Source organism: Helianthus annuus, chromosome 13 (genome assembly GCF_002127325.2).
Source record: "Helianthus annuus cultivar XRQ/B chromosome 13, HanXRQr2.0-SUNRISE, whole genome shotgun sequence".
In the NCBI taxonomy this organism is placed as follows: domain Eukaryota; kingdom Viridiplantae; phylum Streptophyta; class Magnoliopsida; order Asterales; family Asteraceae; genus Helianthus; species Helianthus annuus.
Genome location: NC_035445.2, coordinates 153,312,270 through 153,329,306, shown reverse-complemented (window position 1 = coordinate 153,329,306; position 17,037 = coordinate 153,312,270). Strand labels below are relative to the sequence as shown.

The 17,037-nt window shown below is 35.7% G+C and overlaps 2 protein-coding genes across 3 annotated transcripts; one reads left to right on the top strand and one right to left on the bottom strand.

The window, feature by feature from the left end:
- The first annotated feature begins 963 nt into the window (after positions 1-963).
- On the top strand, positions 964-5,938 carry LOC110899754. Its single transcript, XM_022146642.2, has 7 exons — positions 964-1,106; positions 2,120-2,214; positions 3,084-3,154; positions 3,258-3,346; positions 3,988-4,096; positions 5,032-5,147; positions 5,641-5,938. Exons 1-7 carry the CDS (start codon positions 1,053-1,055, stop codon positions 5,809-5,811), a joined length of 705 nt encoding a protein of 234 aa, XP_022002334.1. The 5' UTR covers positions 964-1,052; the 3' UTR covers positions 5,812-5,938.
- A 313-nt stretch (positions 5,939-6,251) lies between these two features.
- On the bottom strand, positions 6,252-12,457 carry LOC110899755 (polyadenylate-binding protein-interacting protein 11). 2 transcript variants are annotated; one of them, XM_022146643.2, is made up of 10 exons: positions 12,333-12,457; positions 11,767-12,230; positions 10,731-10,841; positions 10,591-10,635; positions 9,595-9,667; positions 9,399-9,511; positions 8,408-8,515; positions 8,258-8,326; positions 7,143-7,204; positions 6,252-6,532 (listed from the first exon to the last, which is right to left on the bottom strand). In XM_022146643.2, exons 2-10 carry the CDS (start codon positions 12,163-12,165, stop codon positions 6,478-6,480), a joined length of 1,035 nt encoding a protein of 344 aa, XP_022002335.1. In that variant the 5' UTR covers positions 12,166-12,230; positions 12,333-12,457; the 3' UTR covers positions 6,252-6,477. The 2 variants fall into 2 exon arrangements, with proteins under 2 accessions (XP_022002335.1, XP_022002337.1); XM_022146645.2 differs by having other exon boundaries at positions 10,731-10,838.
- Between the last annotated feature and the right edge of the window lie 4,580 nt (positions 12,458-17,037).

Sequence of the window (17,037 nt, the reverse complement as noted above, 5' to 3'; positions counted from 1 at the left end):
TGGTTAGACTTGAATTTGCTTAGTGATAGAAGGAATACTAGTAACGATGGCGAAACTGGTAGTAAGAAATGAAAACAAATAATGTTTTAAAAATACGATATTGATATGAACGAGAAACAAACAAGTATAACAATGGTCACCAAACAATAGAAATAATCAATAGAGATAGTCAACAAAAGCAATACAATCGAAAATTTTCCAAACATGACCCATTTATGACAATCATATGATCAAATAAGACGTATAACATATTTCAATTTAATTATTGTACCCTTGACTCGTCGGCCCAGATGCACCAATAGCGTGTATACAAGGATGTTGACATAGTACTATAGTAAGAGTAAATAAATAAGTAAAGTAAATAAAACGAAAAATAAACTCAATAAAATTCATTAGACACAATTCTTTGTGTCAATTTGATTTTTTAAGTTTTCACTTTATAACATTTTATTTTCAAAATTCTATTTGATACATTTTATTAAAATTCTATTTGATAAAGCCATTGACCAAAAAGAATTAAGTGTCATTTTCATCCCTGTGGTTTGTTTATTTTTGACATTTCAGGCCAATTTTCAAAAATGTACCAGTTTTCTCCCTGATATACTGGAAACGTGTCACTTCAGTCCAAAAATTAAAACTCAGTTAAGTCAGACAGGTTAAATGAAGGGTCTTGTTGTCAACTCATATATCTTTTATTTTCACTTTATTTTATGAATTGACAATAATACTCTTCATTTAACATGTCTGGCTAAACTGACTTTTAATTTTTGGACTGAAGTGACACGTTTCCAGTATGTTAGAGAGGAAACTGATGCATTTTTAAAAATTGATCTGAAGTGGCAAAAGTGAACAAATCAGAAGGACAAAAATGGCAGTTAACTCGACCAAAAATATTGATGGATATAAGATGGAGAAAGTATATGGTAGTTAAAGCCAAAAGCTAAAAATCAAAGGTCCAAATTGTAAACAATTCGGCAAAACCGGAGTGATTAAAAGGATTGGACAAAAACAGTCGTTGGTGTGTGAGAGCCGGTGGTTACAAAAGCTTCACGATGATGGCGACTATGAATGCTCCTCCAACGTCTCTCCGATTCAAACTCTGCAGTGTAACTTTCTGCAAACCCTAGCTATATTATGCTTCTGTTTCAGTAGATTCGTGATATTAGATTACCTGTTCTAGTGTTACCAATTGCAATGCAGTAAATCCTATTCAAATATAACCGATAATGAATTAGAGTAACCTATGATTATTCATACTGAACGATTAGGTCAAATCTTGCTGCATTTCGCCTCTTTGAGCCATTAAATTCTTCACCTATAAAGCTTGAGCTTGAGCTCAACTCGGGAGTTGTTTTTAAAGCTTTGCTCGGGCTTGCCTAGTTTATTATGCATTATAATAATCCGAACTGGTCCATTTTTGGCTGATAATAGTCCGCCGTTAAAAATAGCTTAACGGAGTTAAACTTTTTTCCGAATTACAAACCGATGTTTTATGGATTTTGATAATTGAAGCACCGTTTTCGTCGTTTGGGGCAGTATTTCGAGGTAAATTTTACATCAATCAACTCGTATCCTCGTTCTAATCAAAAGCCCTAAAACATCGGTTTGTGATTCGGAAAAAAACTTAACTCCGTTAAGCTATATTTAACGCAGACTATTATCGGCTAAAAGTGGACCAGTTCGGGTTATTATCGGCAAATAACTGAGTTGGGATTATTATCGGCCAAATTGAGAAATTTGGGATTATTTAAATCCAATTTACTATTTATAATTATAATTTTTATACATAATATGATGTATATATTATTATCATAATCTTATGTAAACAATTGTTATTGTTATCATTATTATTATTAATATGTATTTAATGAATTAAATAAAATATATATAAACAATAGGCTCTTTTAGGTTCACGAACCAGCTCGAGCTCGATAAGTGAAGCTGAGGCACAGGTTCGTTTATTAAACAAGCTTATATTTAGGCTTGAGTAGCTATGAGTGGCTCGGCTTGTTTAGACCCATAGTGATAATGCATGATAATACTTTAATCTTAGATACTAGTTTCATAGTGTGTTGATCTATATTGAGTGCTAACTGTTGTACTAATCTACATTCTACAGCATGCTACTGTTGATAGCAACCATGTACATGTTCCGTTCTGGCGTAACTTAGCAGCTGTTAATCTTTTCTCCACAAATCAAAGTCTAGATGGAAGGTAAATTGATGTTATCTATTATACTCGTGATCGTTATTCTTTCACTGGTTACAACTTATTCAGTAGTTATACTGATGTGTCAGTTTTGACTGATTTGCTTATGAATGAGTAGTTTTGCGGTATTGGGCTATGTCTCAACTCTCATCCCAAACGGGTCAAATTATAAATCTAGCTAAAAAAGGAAAAAAAATGAGAGTTAAATGTTTCGTAAAGTGTATTTTATAACCTCTTAAATCGCTTTCTTAAAAAAAGATAGATTGTTAGTGTAACAATACTGTTTTATTGCCATATTTGTGTATATATGTGTGGGCACTCGGAGGGCAAAAGTGAAATGGCACTAATTTTAACGTTATTTTACTAAATTCGTGAAAATATCGTTAAAAGCGGCGGACGGTTAATCATGCATCATGTGGTGGCGTTGATAGCCGAAAGACAAAAGGGAACATGCACTAATCGGTCTTTGTCCCGATTGCTGAGTGTTATGTGCCTTATGTCCAAGGCTTGATGCAAAACTACTATCGAGCCAAGGGTCTCACTGGAAGCAGTCTCTCTATTCCTACGGGGTAGAGGTAAGGCTGTCCAGTGGCGAAGCTTGAGATTTCCGACCAGGGGGGTCGAAAACGTATATACCAAAAATTTCTATAGAACCGGGGGTCAAAAACGTATATAACCAAAAATTTCTATACGAAAACTACATACTCCCCACTAATGAGCGAAAAGTTCGTGGGGTTGGCCGCCCCCACAAAGCTACGCCCTTGAGGCTTTCTACATCTTACCATCCTCAAACCCTACCTTAGCTTTGCTATTGGTGGGATTTACTGAGTATGATGATGATTTGTGTTATCTTTAAACCTTTTTAATCTGTACAGGATATTGAAGTCCTACAACTCTCATAAGGGTCTCAACTCCTTTGTTAGACCACTACTAGCTGCTGAACCAGGTCAACCTGACCTTTGACCAAACTTTCGATACACCAATAACTTTTTATCTACACATTTAAATGCATATTATATCTCAAACTTTGGTTATATAACGCGTTGCAGGTGTCGCAGCTTCTATATCAGATGAAAACGTGGTAACAGTAAAAAATGCAAATGTACTTGTGGAGTCGCAAGACGATGATAAGATGCAAGTGAGCCCTGAAGCATCATGACTTAACAGTTTTTGGTCACCACTATGGCACACTATAAAATAAGCACTACTTTTTTTATTGAGTTAAATGCCATTTTAGTCCCTGTGGTTCGGGCCATTTTGGCAGTTTAGTCCAAAGATTTCATTTTTCTCCTATGGATCCGAAAAGGTTTCACCGTTGCCATTTTAGTCCACTGAGTTAACTTCATTCATTTTTTCTGTTAACCAGAATGGCAATTCGGTCATTTTACATGTAATTCTGTTAACTAGAAAGGCAATTCGGCCATATAAAATGACCGAATCGCCCTTCTCGTTAACAGAAATAATGGATGAAGTTAACTCAGTGGACTAAAATGGCAACAGTGAAACCTTTTTGGACCCACAGGAGAAAAATGAAACCTTTGGACTAAACTGCCAAAATGGCCCAAACCCACAAGGACTAAAATGGCATTTAATTTTTTTTTTTATTATAACATTTTAACAAAAAGAAAACTGAAACGAATAGAACACAATTATGTGGTAGAATAAGTGATTGATCATTGTGGTTTGATTAAATTGACACCATTATTGTGGGTTTTATTGTTTGTATTTGAATTTTGCTTCAATTTATTGAGACATTTACTATGGATATTACGGTGGCAGGTAAAAGTGGAATTACCAGGGAAGGAAACGCAAATAGTATTTGATAAAGTTTTGGCGAATTTGGCTCGTACAGCACCACCTGTTCCTGGATTCCGCAGACAAAAAGGAGGTAATGTGTAATTTGACTGAAATAAGTCAATTATCTTAGCTTAATAATCATAGTTTTATATTGAGTAAAATGCACAGATAGTCCCTGTGGTTTGGTGAAATTTCACCTTTAGTCCCCAACTTTTCAGAATTACACTCTTAGTCCCTGTGGTTTGACAAGTTGTTACTCGGATAGTCCCTAAAGAGGATGAAGGTTACTCGGATAGTCCCTGTGGTTTGACAAGTTGTTACTCGGATAGCCCTTGTCATTTCACACCCACTTAACCAGAAAAACTAACCTCCATCCGCTTTGGGGACTATCCGAGTAACAACTTGTCAAACCACACAGGGACTAAGAGTGTAATTTTGAAAAGTTGGGGACTAAAGGTGAAATTTCACCAAACCACAAGGACTATCCGTGCATTTTACTCTTTTCTATTTTTTATTGTTTTTTTTCTTCTGATTATTATCTGTGGTACTGCAAACTAAAGAATCGGTCTCTTAATAAAAAAAATAAGCAATTTGAAGTCCTACATATAAACTTACATGGTCTTGGTTAGAATTAATTTTATGATATTCAAGTTTTGAGGGCATGTGACACATTATTTTTTGTATTAAAATAGATAGATTATTTTTTGAATTAGTATATATTTTTTAACGATGTTGATACCGTAACTAATATAAGAAAATAAACAGTGGTGGACAAAAGTATTTCTAATAAACCAGAACCGTAACAAAAACTTTGTGTGGACCCGTTACCCAACCTGCCCGAGCCACCCATATCGTCACCTCTAGTGGCTAGAAACAAAATGACTGTGAGACCATTTATCTGTTTTTCTACCCCATTCTTGCTCATTCAGACATTCACTATTAATTACTTACTATTTTCACTATATTCTTCCGTGTCGGTTACCCCTAACCCAAGTTTCTCCTTGCATGTGGATGGTGACTTTTCAGGGAAAACATCCAAGGTCCCCAAAAGCTTCCTATTGTCGATTATCGGTGAAGATCGTGTTACGAAATTTGTCATTCAGGAAATAGTTAGCTCCACAATGGCTGATTATGTGAAGAAGGCAAGTTGATGATACTATAGTTCTATTTTTGTCCCCTTCATATTTCCTAAATCTAAGTTATTGACCCAACGGGCCTGGGTCCGCTACGCCCTCTCAACTCCTTTAAGAGTTCGAGAGGTGTCGTTTTGCATGATCCCAGTTTTAAGGGGTGTCACACTGGTGGGTCGAAAGGGTTAGGTAACGGTTAAACTGGTTAAATAGGACTGGTCATGTTGTGCCACCCTCCAAACACCTTTCTGTCTATTTATTTTAATTTTTTTATAATTATTATGCTAAATATGATTACAAAAAAATAGTAAATTTCCATTCACTTAAATACAGTTTGGATGATTTTATCATGGTTGACCCATTTTTTTGTTAAATCATTGAGGTTAACGCGGGAACCTATATAACCCGTTTTGACGTGTTACAGATAAAACATAACCTCAAAAAAAAAAAAAAAAAAAAAAAAAAAAGAATAACATGTTTCTCTTCTTTTTTACACAATGTGTAGAACAATATTCCTGTGAAGGACAACAGGGTAAACACCATCCAGTCTATAGACGAGCTACAATCGTCATTTTCCCCGGGGATTGATTTTGGATTCAATGCAACACTTGAGCTCGAAAAGGAGCTCGAAAAACCAGATGATCAAACAAGCAGCTCAGACTCTTCTGAAGCATGAATATTATAAAAAAAAATAAAAATAAAAACATTTCACATTGTTTATATCTTTTAATTCGAGTAAATGACTTAGTAATTCACATTCTTGATTCTTTTAATGGTTACACTCATCTCCCTTTCAGAGACAAGGGTACATGCACTAATCAGCAGTAGTAGTCTCAATAGCAGTAGTCTCAATTGTTGTGTGTTATGTGCCTTATGTCCAAGGCTTGATGCAAAACTACTATCGAGCCGGGGGTTCTCACTGGAAGCAGCCTCTCTATTCATAAAGGGTAGAGATAAAGTTGTCTACATCTTACCCTCCTCAGACCCTACCTTAGCTTTGCTATTGGTGAGACCCTACCTTAGCTTTGTTGTTGGTGAGTATGATGACGACTCATCTCTCGTTCAGAAAAGGACACAAATGCTAAACATTGTCGGATTTGGTGTTCGAATATCGAATTGGAATATTGAAACTTAAATTTTTCATTAGTAATATAAAGAACGTTGTTAACAATGCTATAAACCAGATTTCGCACAAATCTGGTATGCTTCTATATTAAAAGAAACCTGTGGACATACTTAGGTTCCAAAATTCATCAAACACAAACGAAGAACATAGATTTGAACAATGTTTGTGTATCTGCGTGCGTATATTTAGATGTCGCTATTGGCATAGGGTGTCGACTCATGGTAGAGGGCGACCTGAACGTGGACGAACAGGTGTCTTTGAAGGACTTACCCTGCATCAAAACGAAAAAGTTTACATGAAAATTCTGGGGTTACATTTATGTTGGTAGATTTAGGGGCCGTTTGGCAACATCTGAATGGTTAAGTGCTGAACCAGTAAGAGATCTGAACCATTAAGAGTCTGTATAATGCTTAACCGTTCAGAGGCAAATGTCTGACCAATTCAGATTAGAGGTCTTAACCATTCAGACTTTGTTTAAATCTTAACCATTCAGAGGCAAATGTCTGAACCATTCAGACATCTGCTCGTGAAACAAACAGTCTGAACCATTAAGTGCTGAACCAGTAAGAGGTCTAAATCATTAAGAGCCTCATTAAGAGGTAAACAAACAACCCCTTACTTTTTTGAACTTTGTAAATAATCAACTCGTTCGCTACAATAACAAACTCTATATAATTTAATGTATGATGTAATTTTCTTGTAAAAACGAAATATATAATGTAAGCATTTTGAACCTAATTTAACCCCTTAGACCCGTTTGGTATGTTCCGTTCTTAGCTGATTTTTTTATACTTTACCATTGACCCGTTTCAATACACTTGGGTTATAGACTTAAAATGGTCGCCTGTAACTGCTAAGTTTTTTAAACTGGATAAAAGTACCTTATCGGCAATGATCCCAATACAGCACCGCTACAGTTCAGAGCCGCAATTGCACTCTCAGCCTGAAAGATACGCCATATGACCGCCATTAACATATCTAATATAGTTTTCAACACTAATATAATCCTGATTTGTGCTAATCTTTAAACATTTAAATGGTCTATTTATGTAGCCAATACATCAGGGATGCTAAGAAATCTAGATTTCACATACTATAAAACAGTATATTTATATTTTATATTTGTATACTACTATACACGCCCCGCTTGCGGTATGCGCATATAATGTATATATGTGTGGGCGCTCGGGGGGCAAAAGTGAAAGTGCACTAATTTTAATGTTATTTTACTAATTTCGTGAAAATAATGTTAAAAGAGGGGGATGGTTAATCATGCATCATGTGGTGCCGTTGATAGCCGAAAGACAAGGGAGTACATGCACTAATTGGCCTTTGTCTTAATTGCCGAGTGTTATGTGCCTTATGTCCAAGGCTTGATACAAAACTACCATCGAGCCGGGGGTCTCACTGGAAGCAACCTCTCTATTCCTATGGGGTAGAGGTAAGGCTGTCTACATCTTACCCTATTGGTGGGATTTACTGAGTGTGATGATGATGATGATTTGTATACTACTATACTAGAACTAAAATGTACTCGATTTATAGCAACATTAAGAAGCTCCCTTCGCATAGTTTACTTGGCTTGTTTATAGCATCAATGCATGTTCCTTTTTCACGTGGATGGTCCCTGTGGTTTACTAAAATTTTGGATTTGGCCCCAAACTTTTCAAAAGTGCACAGATGGTTCTTGTGATCTGCATTTTGTAACGCATTTAGTCCCCAACTTTTTTTTCCCAAAAGTATATGGATGGTCCCTGTGGTCTGCACTTTGTAACGCATTTAGTCCATAACTAGGACATGCTAAAACCTTTAAATTTGTTGGTTGGGGACTAAATGTGTTACAAAGTGCAAACCACAAGGACCATCCATGTACTTTTGGAAAGCTAGGGACCAAATCCAAAATTTTGATAAACCACAGGGACCATTTGTGTACTTTGCTCATAATATAATTAAACAAATATAACGCCTATTAAAGTAACACAAGTTAAAAGATCACCATCACAAACTCCACAAATGCAATCCGTGATGAATGCTGATAGTCTCCAAGCAATCTCAAACGGTAAACCTACGATACGCAAATTCAATACTTTAGGGTCATTCAAAACAAAACACAATTATCAAAATTCTTTAAAAAATAGATATAAACCTCTCCACAAAATGATTCGAAGAAGAGTTTGACATCCGCCTGAGTAACCTTTCTATCAATGTTAGTACAATAAATAGTTCTTGCACACATTTCCCGTTCCTCCTCGGACTAAACACAAACAATAAGAAAAAATAATACAGTTAGAACAACAATGCATACATAACTTATAAAAAATTCAAGTAAAATGCGATTTTCATCCCTGAGGTTTGACCACTTTTGCGACTTTCGTCCCTGAGGGTAGGGCCGGCAATTTTACACGAATACACAACACGAACCTACACGAAGTTAACAGGTATCGTTTATGGCCTTAACAGGTATCGTGTACCAAACAGGTAGACACGAGATTACCTGTTAATTTTCGTGTATAAACAGGTTAAATACCTGTTTACCTGTTAATACCCGTTAGTACACGATAAGAAATTAAATTAAATAAAACTCATCAGCCATGTGCGTGTGGGTTCCTTAATTCCTTTCTATTTTCATTCCTCATTCAATTCAAAAAAAAAAAAAAAAAAACCCTAAACTCCCTCTGTAACTCTCAGATAGCATGTCGTGTTCGTGTTTTTGTTCGTGTTAACAGGTATTATCAGGTAATTTTCGTGTATAACAGTCGAATAGTCATGTTAACAGGTATTAACAGGTAATTTTCGTGTATATCGTGTCGTGTTCGTGTTCGTGTTTGAGAAAAGGGACACGATAAGTTATCGTGTCGTGTTCGTGTATCGTGTCTTATCGTGTACGGGTATACACGATATGCCAGCCCTACCTGAGGGCCAAATTTCGAGGGATGAAAGTCGCAATAAATTGCCAAACTCAAGGATGAAAACGGCAATAAAACGCAAACCTGGAGGACTCAAATGCAAAAAAAAAAAGTCATTTTGGATGGAACAGGCAAAAACGACCTTCCATCCAAAATGACTAAACCTCAGAGACGATTTTTGCATTCTACTCTAAAAATTCTCTAGTTTAGTAAAAGAGTTAAGAATCTCACTTGTGGCAGAAGAGTTGGATTTACGGGTGCGATTGCGGTTTTTGAAGGCAGCACCCTAAGTGGGTAGTAACCAAGCACTGTTCCAGCAAGACTCAATGCGTTTCTTGCCCCTTCTGCAAGTAATATGAACGAAAGTTAATGCAATATAAGCACAAATTAAAACTACTGGAGGTACGAAAAGGTTATATATGTATACCCTCGTCGGTAAACTCGATAAAAGCGAAACGAAGAACTGATTTAGGGTCGCCACATACACGGCAATCAACAACCTATCGAGACAATATGATAACAACATTTAGAAGACCATGATATATATATATATAGGTAAAGGATCAAATAAAAATAATATTAACGTACGAAACGTAGGCATTGAGGGAAAAAGCAAAAAGTGGCGGTGTCATTTTGGTAATTATGAGCAACTTCAAAATAACTGGGGAAAAAGCAAAAAGTGTCTTGTAGAGTAATTTTGAGCATCTGTAGAGTAATTTTTGGGTAATTATCAAATTACTCTTAGTAGAGTAATTTTGACTTCTGTAGAGTAATTTTGGAAAATGTCTTGTAGAGTAATTTTGTTAGCATTTAGTTATGGGGTTTATCTTATGGTTTAGTTTTTAGCTTTTAGTTGGGGGGGGAGGGGGGGGGGGTGTTAGTGTAATTTTGATAATTACCCTACAGTTTTGATAATTACCCTACACGTCCAAAATTACTCTACCTGAACATTTACAATGGTTGAGGTTTTTTTAGGTTTTTGGGGGGTGGGGGGGTTAGGTTTTTGGGGGTGCGGGGGTTAGTGTAATTTTGATAATTACCCTACAATTTTGATAATTACCCTACACGTCCAAAATTACTCTACCTGAACATTTACAATGGTTAAGGTTTTTTTAGGTTATTGGGGGGTGGGGGGGGGGGGGTTAGGTTTTTGGGGGGTGCGGGGGTTAGTGTAATTTTGATAATTACCCTACACGGCCAAAATTACTCTACCTGAACATTTACAAAATTACTCTACAGAAGCTCAAAATTACTCTACTAGAGTAATTTTGAAGTTGGTGATAATTACCAAAATGACACCGCCACTTTTTTGACTTTTCTTTCACTTCGTATGTTTCGTACGTTTATTTTATTTTCACGTGAACTTAACTCTATATATATACCATCAAAAATTAATAATGATATCACAAACGTAGTTCGTTACCTGCCCGCAATTAGTAAATAGTGCTGCAAGTTGTTCTTCAGTAACCTAAACTCAAAATCAACACAAAAATAAAAATAAAAATAAAAAAGATTCAAATATGCTTAAAAAAACTGATATTGTTACATTATATGAGTCTTTACCTGCTGATCGATATCGGATACATGAATTGTTCTCCTAATAGCCTCTTCTTGTTGTGCCATATCGGTTCGGCTATTCATTCTCCGTTTTCCATTACCAAAATTACCCTTCTTCTAATCATAAACAATCAAAAACAACAGTTAGCAACAATCAATCTACTATCCATCTTTTTGCTGGTAAACATAACATACAGGCAGTGTTGTAAAAATCGGGATTTATCACCGATTAATCAGAGTTTTAACCTGTTCACCCACGCTCCCGACCCGATCCATGAACTAATACGTTAATGTGAACTTAGAATAACTTATGTGTACCTTGGAGTATAATGTTCATATATGTGTGTATATATATGTATAAGTTTAAAAAATTACATATAAAAATATTCAATCCCATTAATCGCTAGTCAGTGCCCCACACCTGCCAACCATAGTTGTTAATAGTGAATAGCGACAAATAGCGATAAGGTACCTATATGCTACATAGCAAATAGCGGGCGTCTATTTTATAAATAGCAATTCACTAGAAAAAAAGAATTAAAAAAGTTTACATATATATATATATATATATATTATATCAAAATACCCTGGTATATATATATATATATATATGCAGTGGCGAAGCTTGAAGTTTTCATCCGGGGGGTCGAAAACGTATATACCCAAAAATTTCTATAGAACCGGTGGGTCCAAAACGTATATACCCAAAAATTTCTATACGAAAACTACATGTACAACACTACTGAGCGAAAAGTTCGGGGGGTCGGGCGCCCCTCCCGGCCCCTTAAATGCTACGCCCCTATATATATGCTATTTTACATGTATATTTAACAAAAACCTAAAATCCAACTATTTCAGAGCTATATTTAATTGCTATTATATTAAAAAAAATTAACTGAGCGTAGACCTATACGCTACGTAGCGTACTATTGACAACTATGCTGCTAACTAGCGCCTAACAATTTTTACAACACTGCATACAAAAAAAATATAACGTTGACATTAAACACGAAACCGAAACAATAATTTCGATCAAGCATACCCGTCCATTCGAACCACCATTGACGTTGCCACCACCACCACCACCAGCTGCTGCTGCTGCTGCCACTGGTGAATACAACACACCTCCATTATAACCATTGTTAGACAGCGAAGGAGGCACAAATTCTTCAGCCATCGGATTCAATTTCGACAAAATATCCTCCAAATCTCTCATTTCTTTCTTAAAACCCTCATCCTCATGACGTTGTTCATGATGATTATATCCAGTACCATTTCCATTCATCAAACCGCCGTTTTCATCATGAATATTATCATTATTAATATTATTATTATTATTATCATTTGACCCAGAAAGCACAACCGCAGAATCCGACTGCTCAACACCGTTGGATTCAACCTGGTTGTTCGATGACACACCGTTGGATTCAACAACCGCCATCGTGTACCGATCGATCGATCACCGACTGACACTTGATAATTCTAAAAATATTTTAGCTGATTGTACTGGTAAAAAAAATCAAAGATAAATGTTTACGATCAAACAAGTGTTGTAAAAATTATAAGAAATTAATAATAATATTATAAGAAAAATTATAAGATTATTACCTGGGTCTAAAATGGGGTGCTGGTTGATCGGAAATGGAGTGAGAATAAGAAAGTCAGAAAAGGAAAGATGGATCAATGTTTCCTTGTTTGATGGGGGGTAGAAGTAGAAGGGTGGGTTTTTTTTTTTTTTTTGAACGGCCAACAAACTCAATCCCGAGCACTCTCGGGGCACCCACTGGACAAACGGAGTACTCCGAGAGTAACCCGAGTCCACCACCAATTCCGGGGAAAACCCGGTAACCCACCCGCCCGTAGGCACGACAGTGAAATTACCGGTAAAACCCGTTTGGCTCAAGGATCCAACTCAGGTTTCCCTGGGTCTCCTATCATTGCCCACCAGTGCCTCACTCTGTACCAAGTGGGAGTCGAACTTGCATCTCTCAAGAGAAATGAAAGCCCTCCACCACTTGATCTAGAGATCATTGGCACCACTTGATCTAGAGATCATTGGCAGAAGGGTGGGTGTTTGTTTGTTGTTGTTGTTCTTCACTTGTGTTCGGTTTGGGACTTGGTTTCTTTGATATGGCACATGTTCCAAGAAGGGTATTTATGATTTTAGATTACTAAAAAAACTAAATATTTTTTAGGTGTGGTGAATAAATAAATAACTAGGTTTATGCCCCGTACGTGTTGCAGGGTGATAAGTCGAATATTTTTTTAGTTTGATAATATGTATGGTAGACAAATTATAACACAGTCTCAATAAAAATTACAACTAGAGTCAAGGCAAAGATAAAAATACAGTCATCAAAAAAGAGATTTTAACTAAGTTTAGGAATTGTAGAGTAACTTTATTGAAGTCCAGGAGTAACAACGTTTGTCCACTAATAGGAAACGGTCACTATTCCCATAGGTTGGTCCGTCATTGTAGCAAGGGGAAAATGCTAAAAGATGAAATACTAAAATGAATAAAAATAGATGGACTAAATATGTATACTATTAAAGTTAAAGCAGGTGGACTGAACACGTATTTACACAAATTAACCAATAGAAAGAAAGTTTTTTTTTAATAAAAAGGCTAAAGATGTACATTAGTGAATTTGAATTTTTAAAAGTAAACTATATTTAAAAAAAAAAAAAAAGGTTGACGACCAATAAGTAAGTAGCAGACAGCTGCCTGACACTATTACTAGTCATGCTCAAAGATATATACGATTATATACTGATGTCATACGAATCAATTATGTGGTATAGTTTACGTGTATCATTCTTTTTTTGCATTTGATGCCATTTTAGAATTTCATTGGAAAACTCATAGGGAAACCGTATTTCATATTTGTGGATCACCTTTGGACCATTTGGAAGGTGTGGTACAATTTTTCTTTTAATTAGATTACTTATTTCAACCTTATATCAGCCTTTATGTATTTATTTTATTTCAGTCTTTATCTGACATGATTAAATTACATATTTCAATTTTTGTGTACTTATTTTATTGCAGATTTTAATCTTTATTTTTGTTAACTATACTAGACACCCTACATCTAATTAGTTTATTGCAAATTAGTATCTTTATACTAATAACCGTCTATTTAGCTTGTTAAATACAAGCATGTAAAAGTCATGTGGGGGTATTTATTTATTTATGTGATCCCCACCCCCACCCTTTAACTCGATCACTTATGCATTTGATCCCAATTTTGATCGCTTCTCTGTTAAATACACTAAACCCTAATTTTGATCTGATCGATTTTGCGTTAAATACACTGAATCTCAAATCAATCGTTTTTGTGTTTGATCATGGAAGAAGGAAGCATGACTAATAAAAGTTTCATATCTAATAATGCAATGATGACTACGATATTGTTGAACTATACAGTTTGTTCAATCAATGATTTGAATCTGTAGGAGCAATCGAATCGGGATCAACTAAGAACCGATCAAATTTAAAGGATGGGGAAAATTACATAAATACCCTCACATGATTTTTACATACTTGTATTTAATGAGCTAAATAGACGACCATTAGTATAAAGGTCCTAATTTACAACAAACTAATTACATAAAGGGTGTCTAGTGTAATTAGTAAAGATAAAGGCTTGAACCTGCAATGGGGTAAATACATAACGGTTAAACTCTGCAATCGAAAAATCTATTTAGTTTGTATTAGAAAGCTTAAGTATTAGAAATCTTAATCTATCTACTATAATAAAATAAACCAACTTTTGGACACGTATCATTCATTGAATGTATCCTCAAATCTATACTTATCTTATATTAACTTAATAAATAATACATTAATATTAAATTTTATCATACTTTAATAAAATACTAGCGGTAAGACCCGTGTGCAAACACGGGTCGTTTCTTAAAAAACCATGCATAACACATATTGATAGAACATATAGATATGTGTATAGATATTGTACCAAAATGTGTTATCTATTATAGTTAAAAGACAACTATAAGTAAATATAAAAGATATTTAACAAACTTAATAAAAGATGTCTAAAAGATGTCTAACAAACTTAACAAAATTCACCAGTTACATATGATTATTTCCATTCTCTTATTCAAAAAAGAGAGTATCCACCCATTGACAATATAAATTGTTATAAACATAAGTACATATAAAAGATGTCTAACAAACTTAATAAAATTCGAATACAACTTAACTTTAACAAACATTAACTAAGAACATACGATCACCTGCCTAAACAACACACATCAAACCTCACTCGAGAATTTATTACGCAGCAACATGTCCTTCGCTACATGTTGTGATCTGGTTAAATATGCTACTGCAATCAATGTAACAGCTGCTGATCCAACAATCTCCCTATACAGCAAATGATACGAAAACCCTTCTTTATTACTGAATTTTATTTCTCATCAACATCTCCCTGATTTATCCTTTGAATTGTAGTTCAAAGTCCAGGGAGAACATGTCTTCTTCATCATCCCTCTCAAGTTGAAGGTCCAACAAATCTTGGAGATCGTATGCATTCAGATTATATGCACTATCCATTTTAATCTCTTCAACACTACCATATGATCTGATCAAAGTCAATACTTGGGTTTTTGAGCATGACTTCCACTTTACCATTTTTGGATCAGTTGGTTTTCTTGGGCAAAGAACTATTGAAGATGAGTTTGGTGATTGTGGTCTGCTAACTAAATTTGCAATTGATTCAGACAAATCAGATGATGAGAGAGGGTTTTTCGGAGTACCGATATTTAGAGACAGGGCAGCAGTTGTAGGATAGACTGAGTTTTGAAGAACATTTGAATGTTCAGTTCTAACTTCTTCCAGCTTTTTGTAGGTCTCAACTATCTTCAGTTTAGACCATCTGGCGATGGATCTAACTGGACCATAACCAGCAATGTCACACCCCAACCGATGGCGGAATCATCAGGGCATGGCACTGAGCGAAACAGATTGTCCAGAAGTTTCCACAACAATTATCATTACTATTCAATTTATATAATACGTCCCATACCGTACCTTAAATAGTAAACAAATTATTACAGATAACAACTAGTCAAATATTCCGTTCCGACAACTCAGATTTTAAATATAAAAATTGTTCAAATGCTTCTAGAGACTCGATCTGCAAGATCTACAGACAACTATGCTCTAGACGCTTATTCTAATCACGCCTTCCTAGCAGATAAGCATCCTAATTGCCTGTCACATACGTTAAAATAAAGTCAATACATAAAATGTAAAGGTGAGCATACAAGTTTGGTAATAACATAGTAGAGTTCGAAATAGTTTACGCATAACCAGCACGTACACATAGGAAAATGAAGCATGTTAATTATCGACATGGATCTATCGGTACCAATGACTGCAGGTTGACTGCCCGAGGCAGTTCGCAATACATGATTACCACCGTAATCCATGCAAGTAATTGTCCTTAACAACCCCTGTGTGAATGGGTGCTGAGTCCAAACTATAGTACTATCGTCGTTAAGGCAGGTAGACAGCATTCCACGTGTAAACATAACAACAAGCATTCATTCAGTCACGTAATACATGCGGTAACGGTTAGCGTTTGAAATAATTAAGTAGTGTGTTCGATTGTGATTTAGAATAAGTAACGTATGTAATACCCAAATGTGCTAAAAGCAAAAAGGGGTCAAGTATACTCACAGTGATTGATGGATTGAAGGGAGCACTTGAGAGTAGGGTTAGCCTGAATAGTTCGATAGCATAATGATAAGCAAAGCGTAAACGGAAAACAAGTGTTGGAGGGTTGGACAGCCTGGTCGATCGGACGGCAGGTCCGATCGGACGGCTTGATCGTTCGGTTAACCAGTCCATTCAGACAGTCTGTCTGGTCGGTCGGTAGGCCGATCGGATGGATTGTTCGAGTGGATAGTTTCTTCCTTTGAGAAGGATGTGTTTGTGTATGATGGTTTGACTTTTGAAGTTTTCGTTGTAGCATCTAAAAACATTGAAGCATCCTTACCTTTCAGGTCAATCGATCGAACGGGCTGTTCGATCGGTCGGCTTAACTGATCGGTTAGGTACTTCAGCAACACGTCCTTATCAAGAAAGTACAAGATTTAGATTGAAATCTTACCGGAATTACTTTTAATCCCAACCACTATATCTAACATACAGTCATCTATGTCTCGCGCTGTCTTTTCGTCACCAATTATTATAATTCAATTTCGATCTAGTTCGATTGAGTTTCGGGTTTCGATTGATTATCACATATACATAAAGTAAACATGCACAAGTAACACATAAGGCACA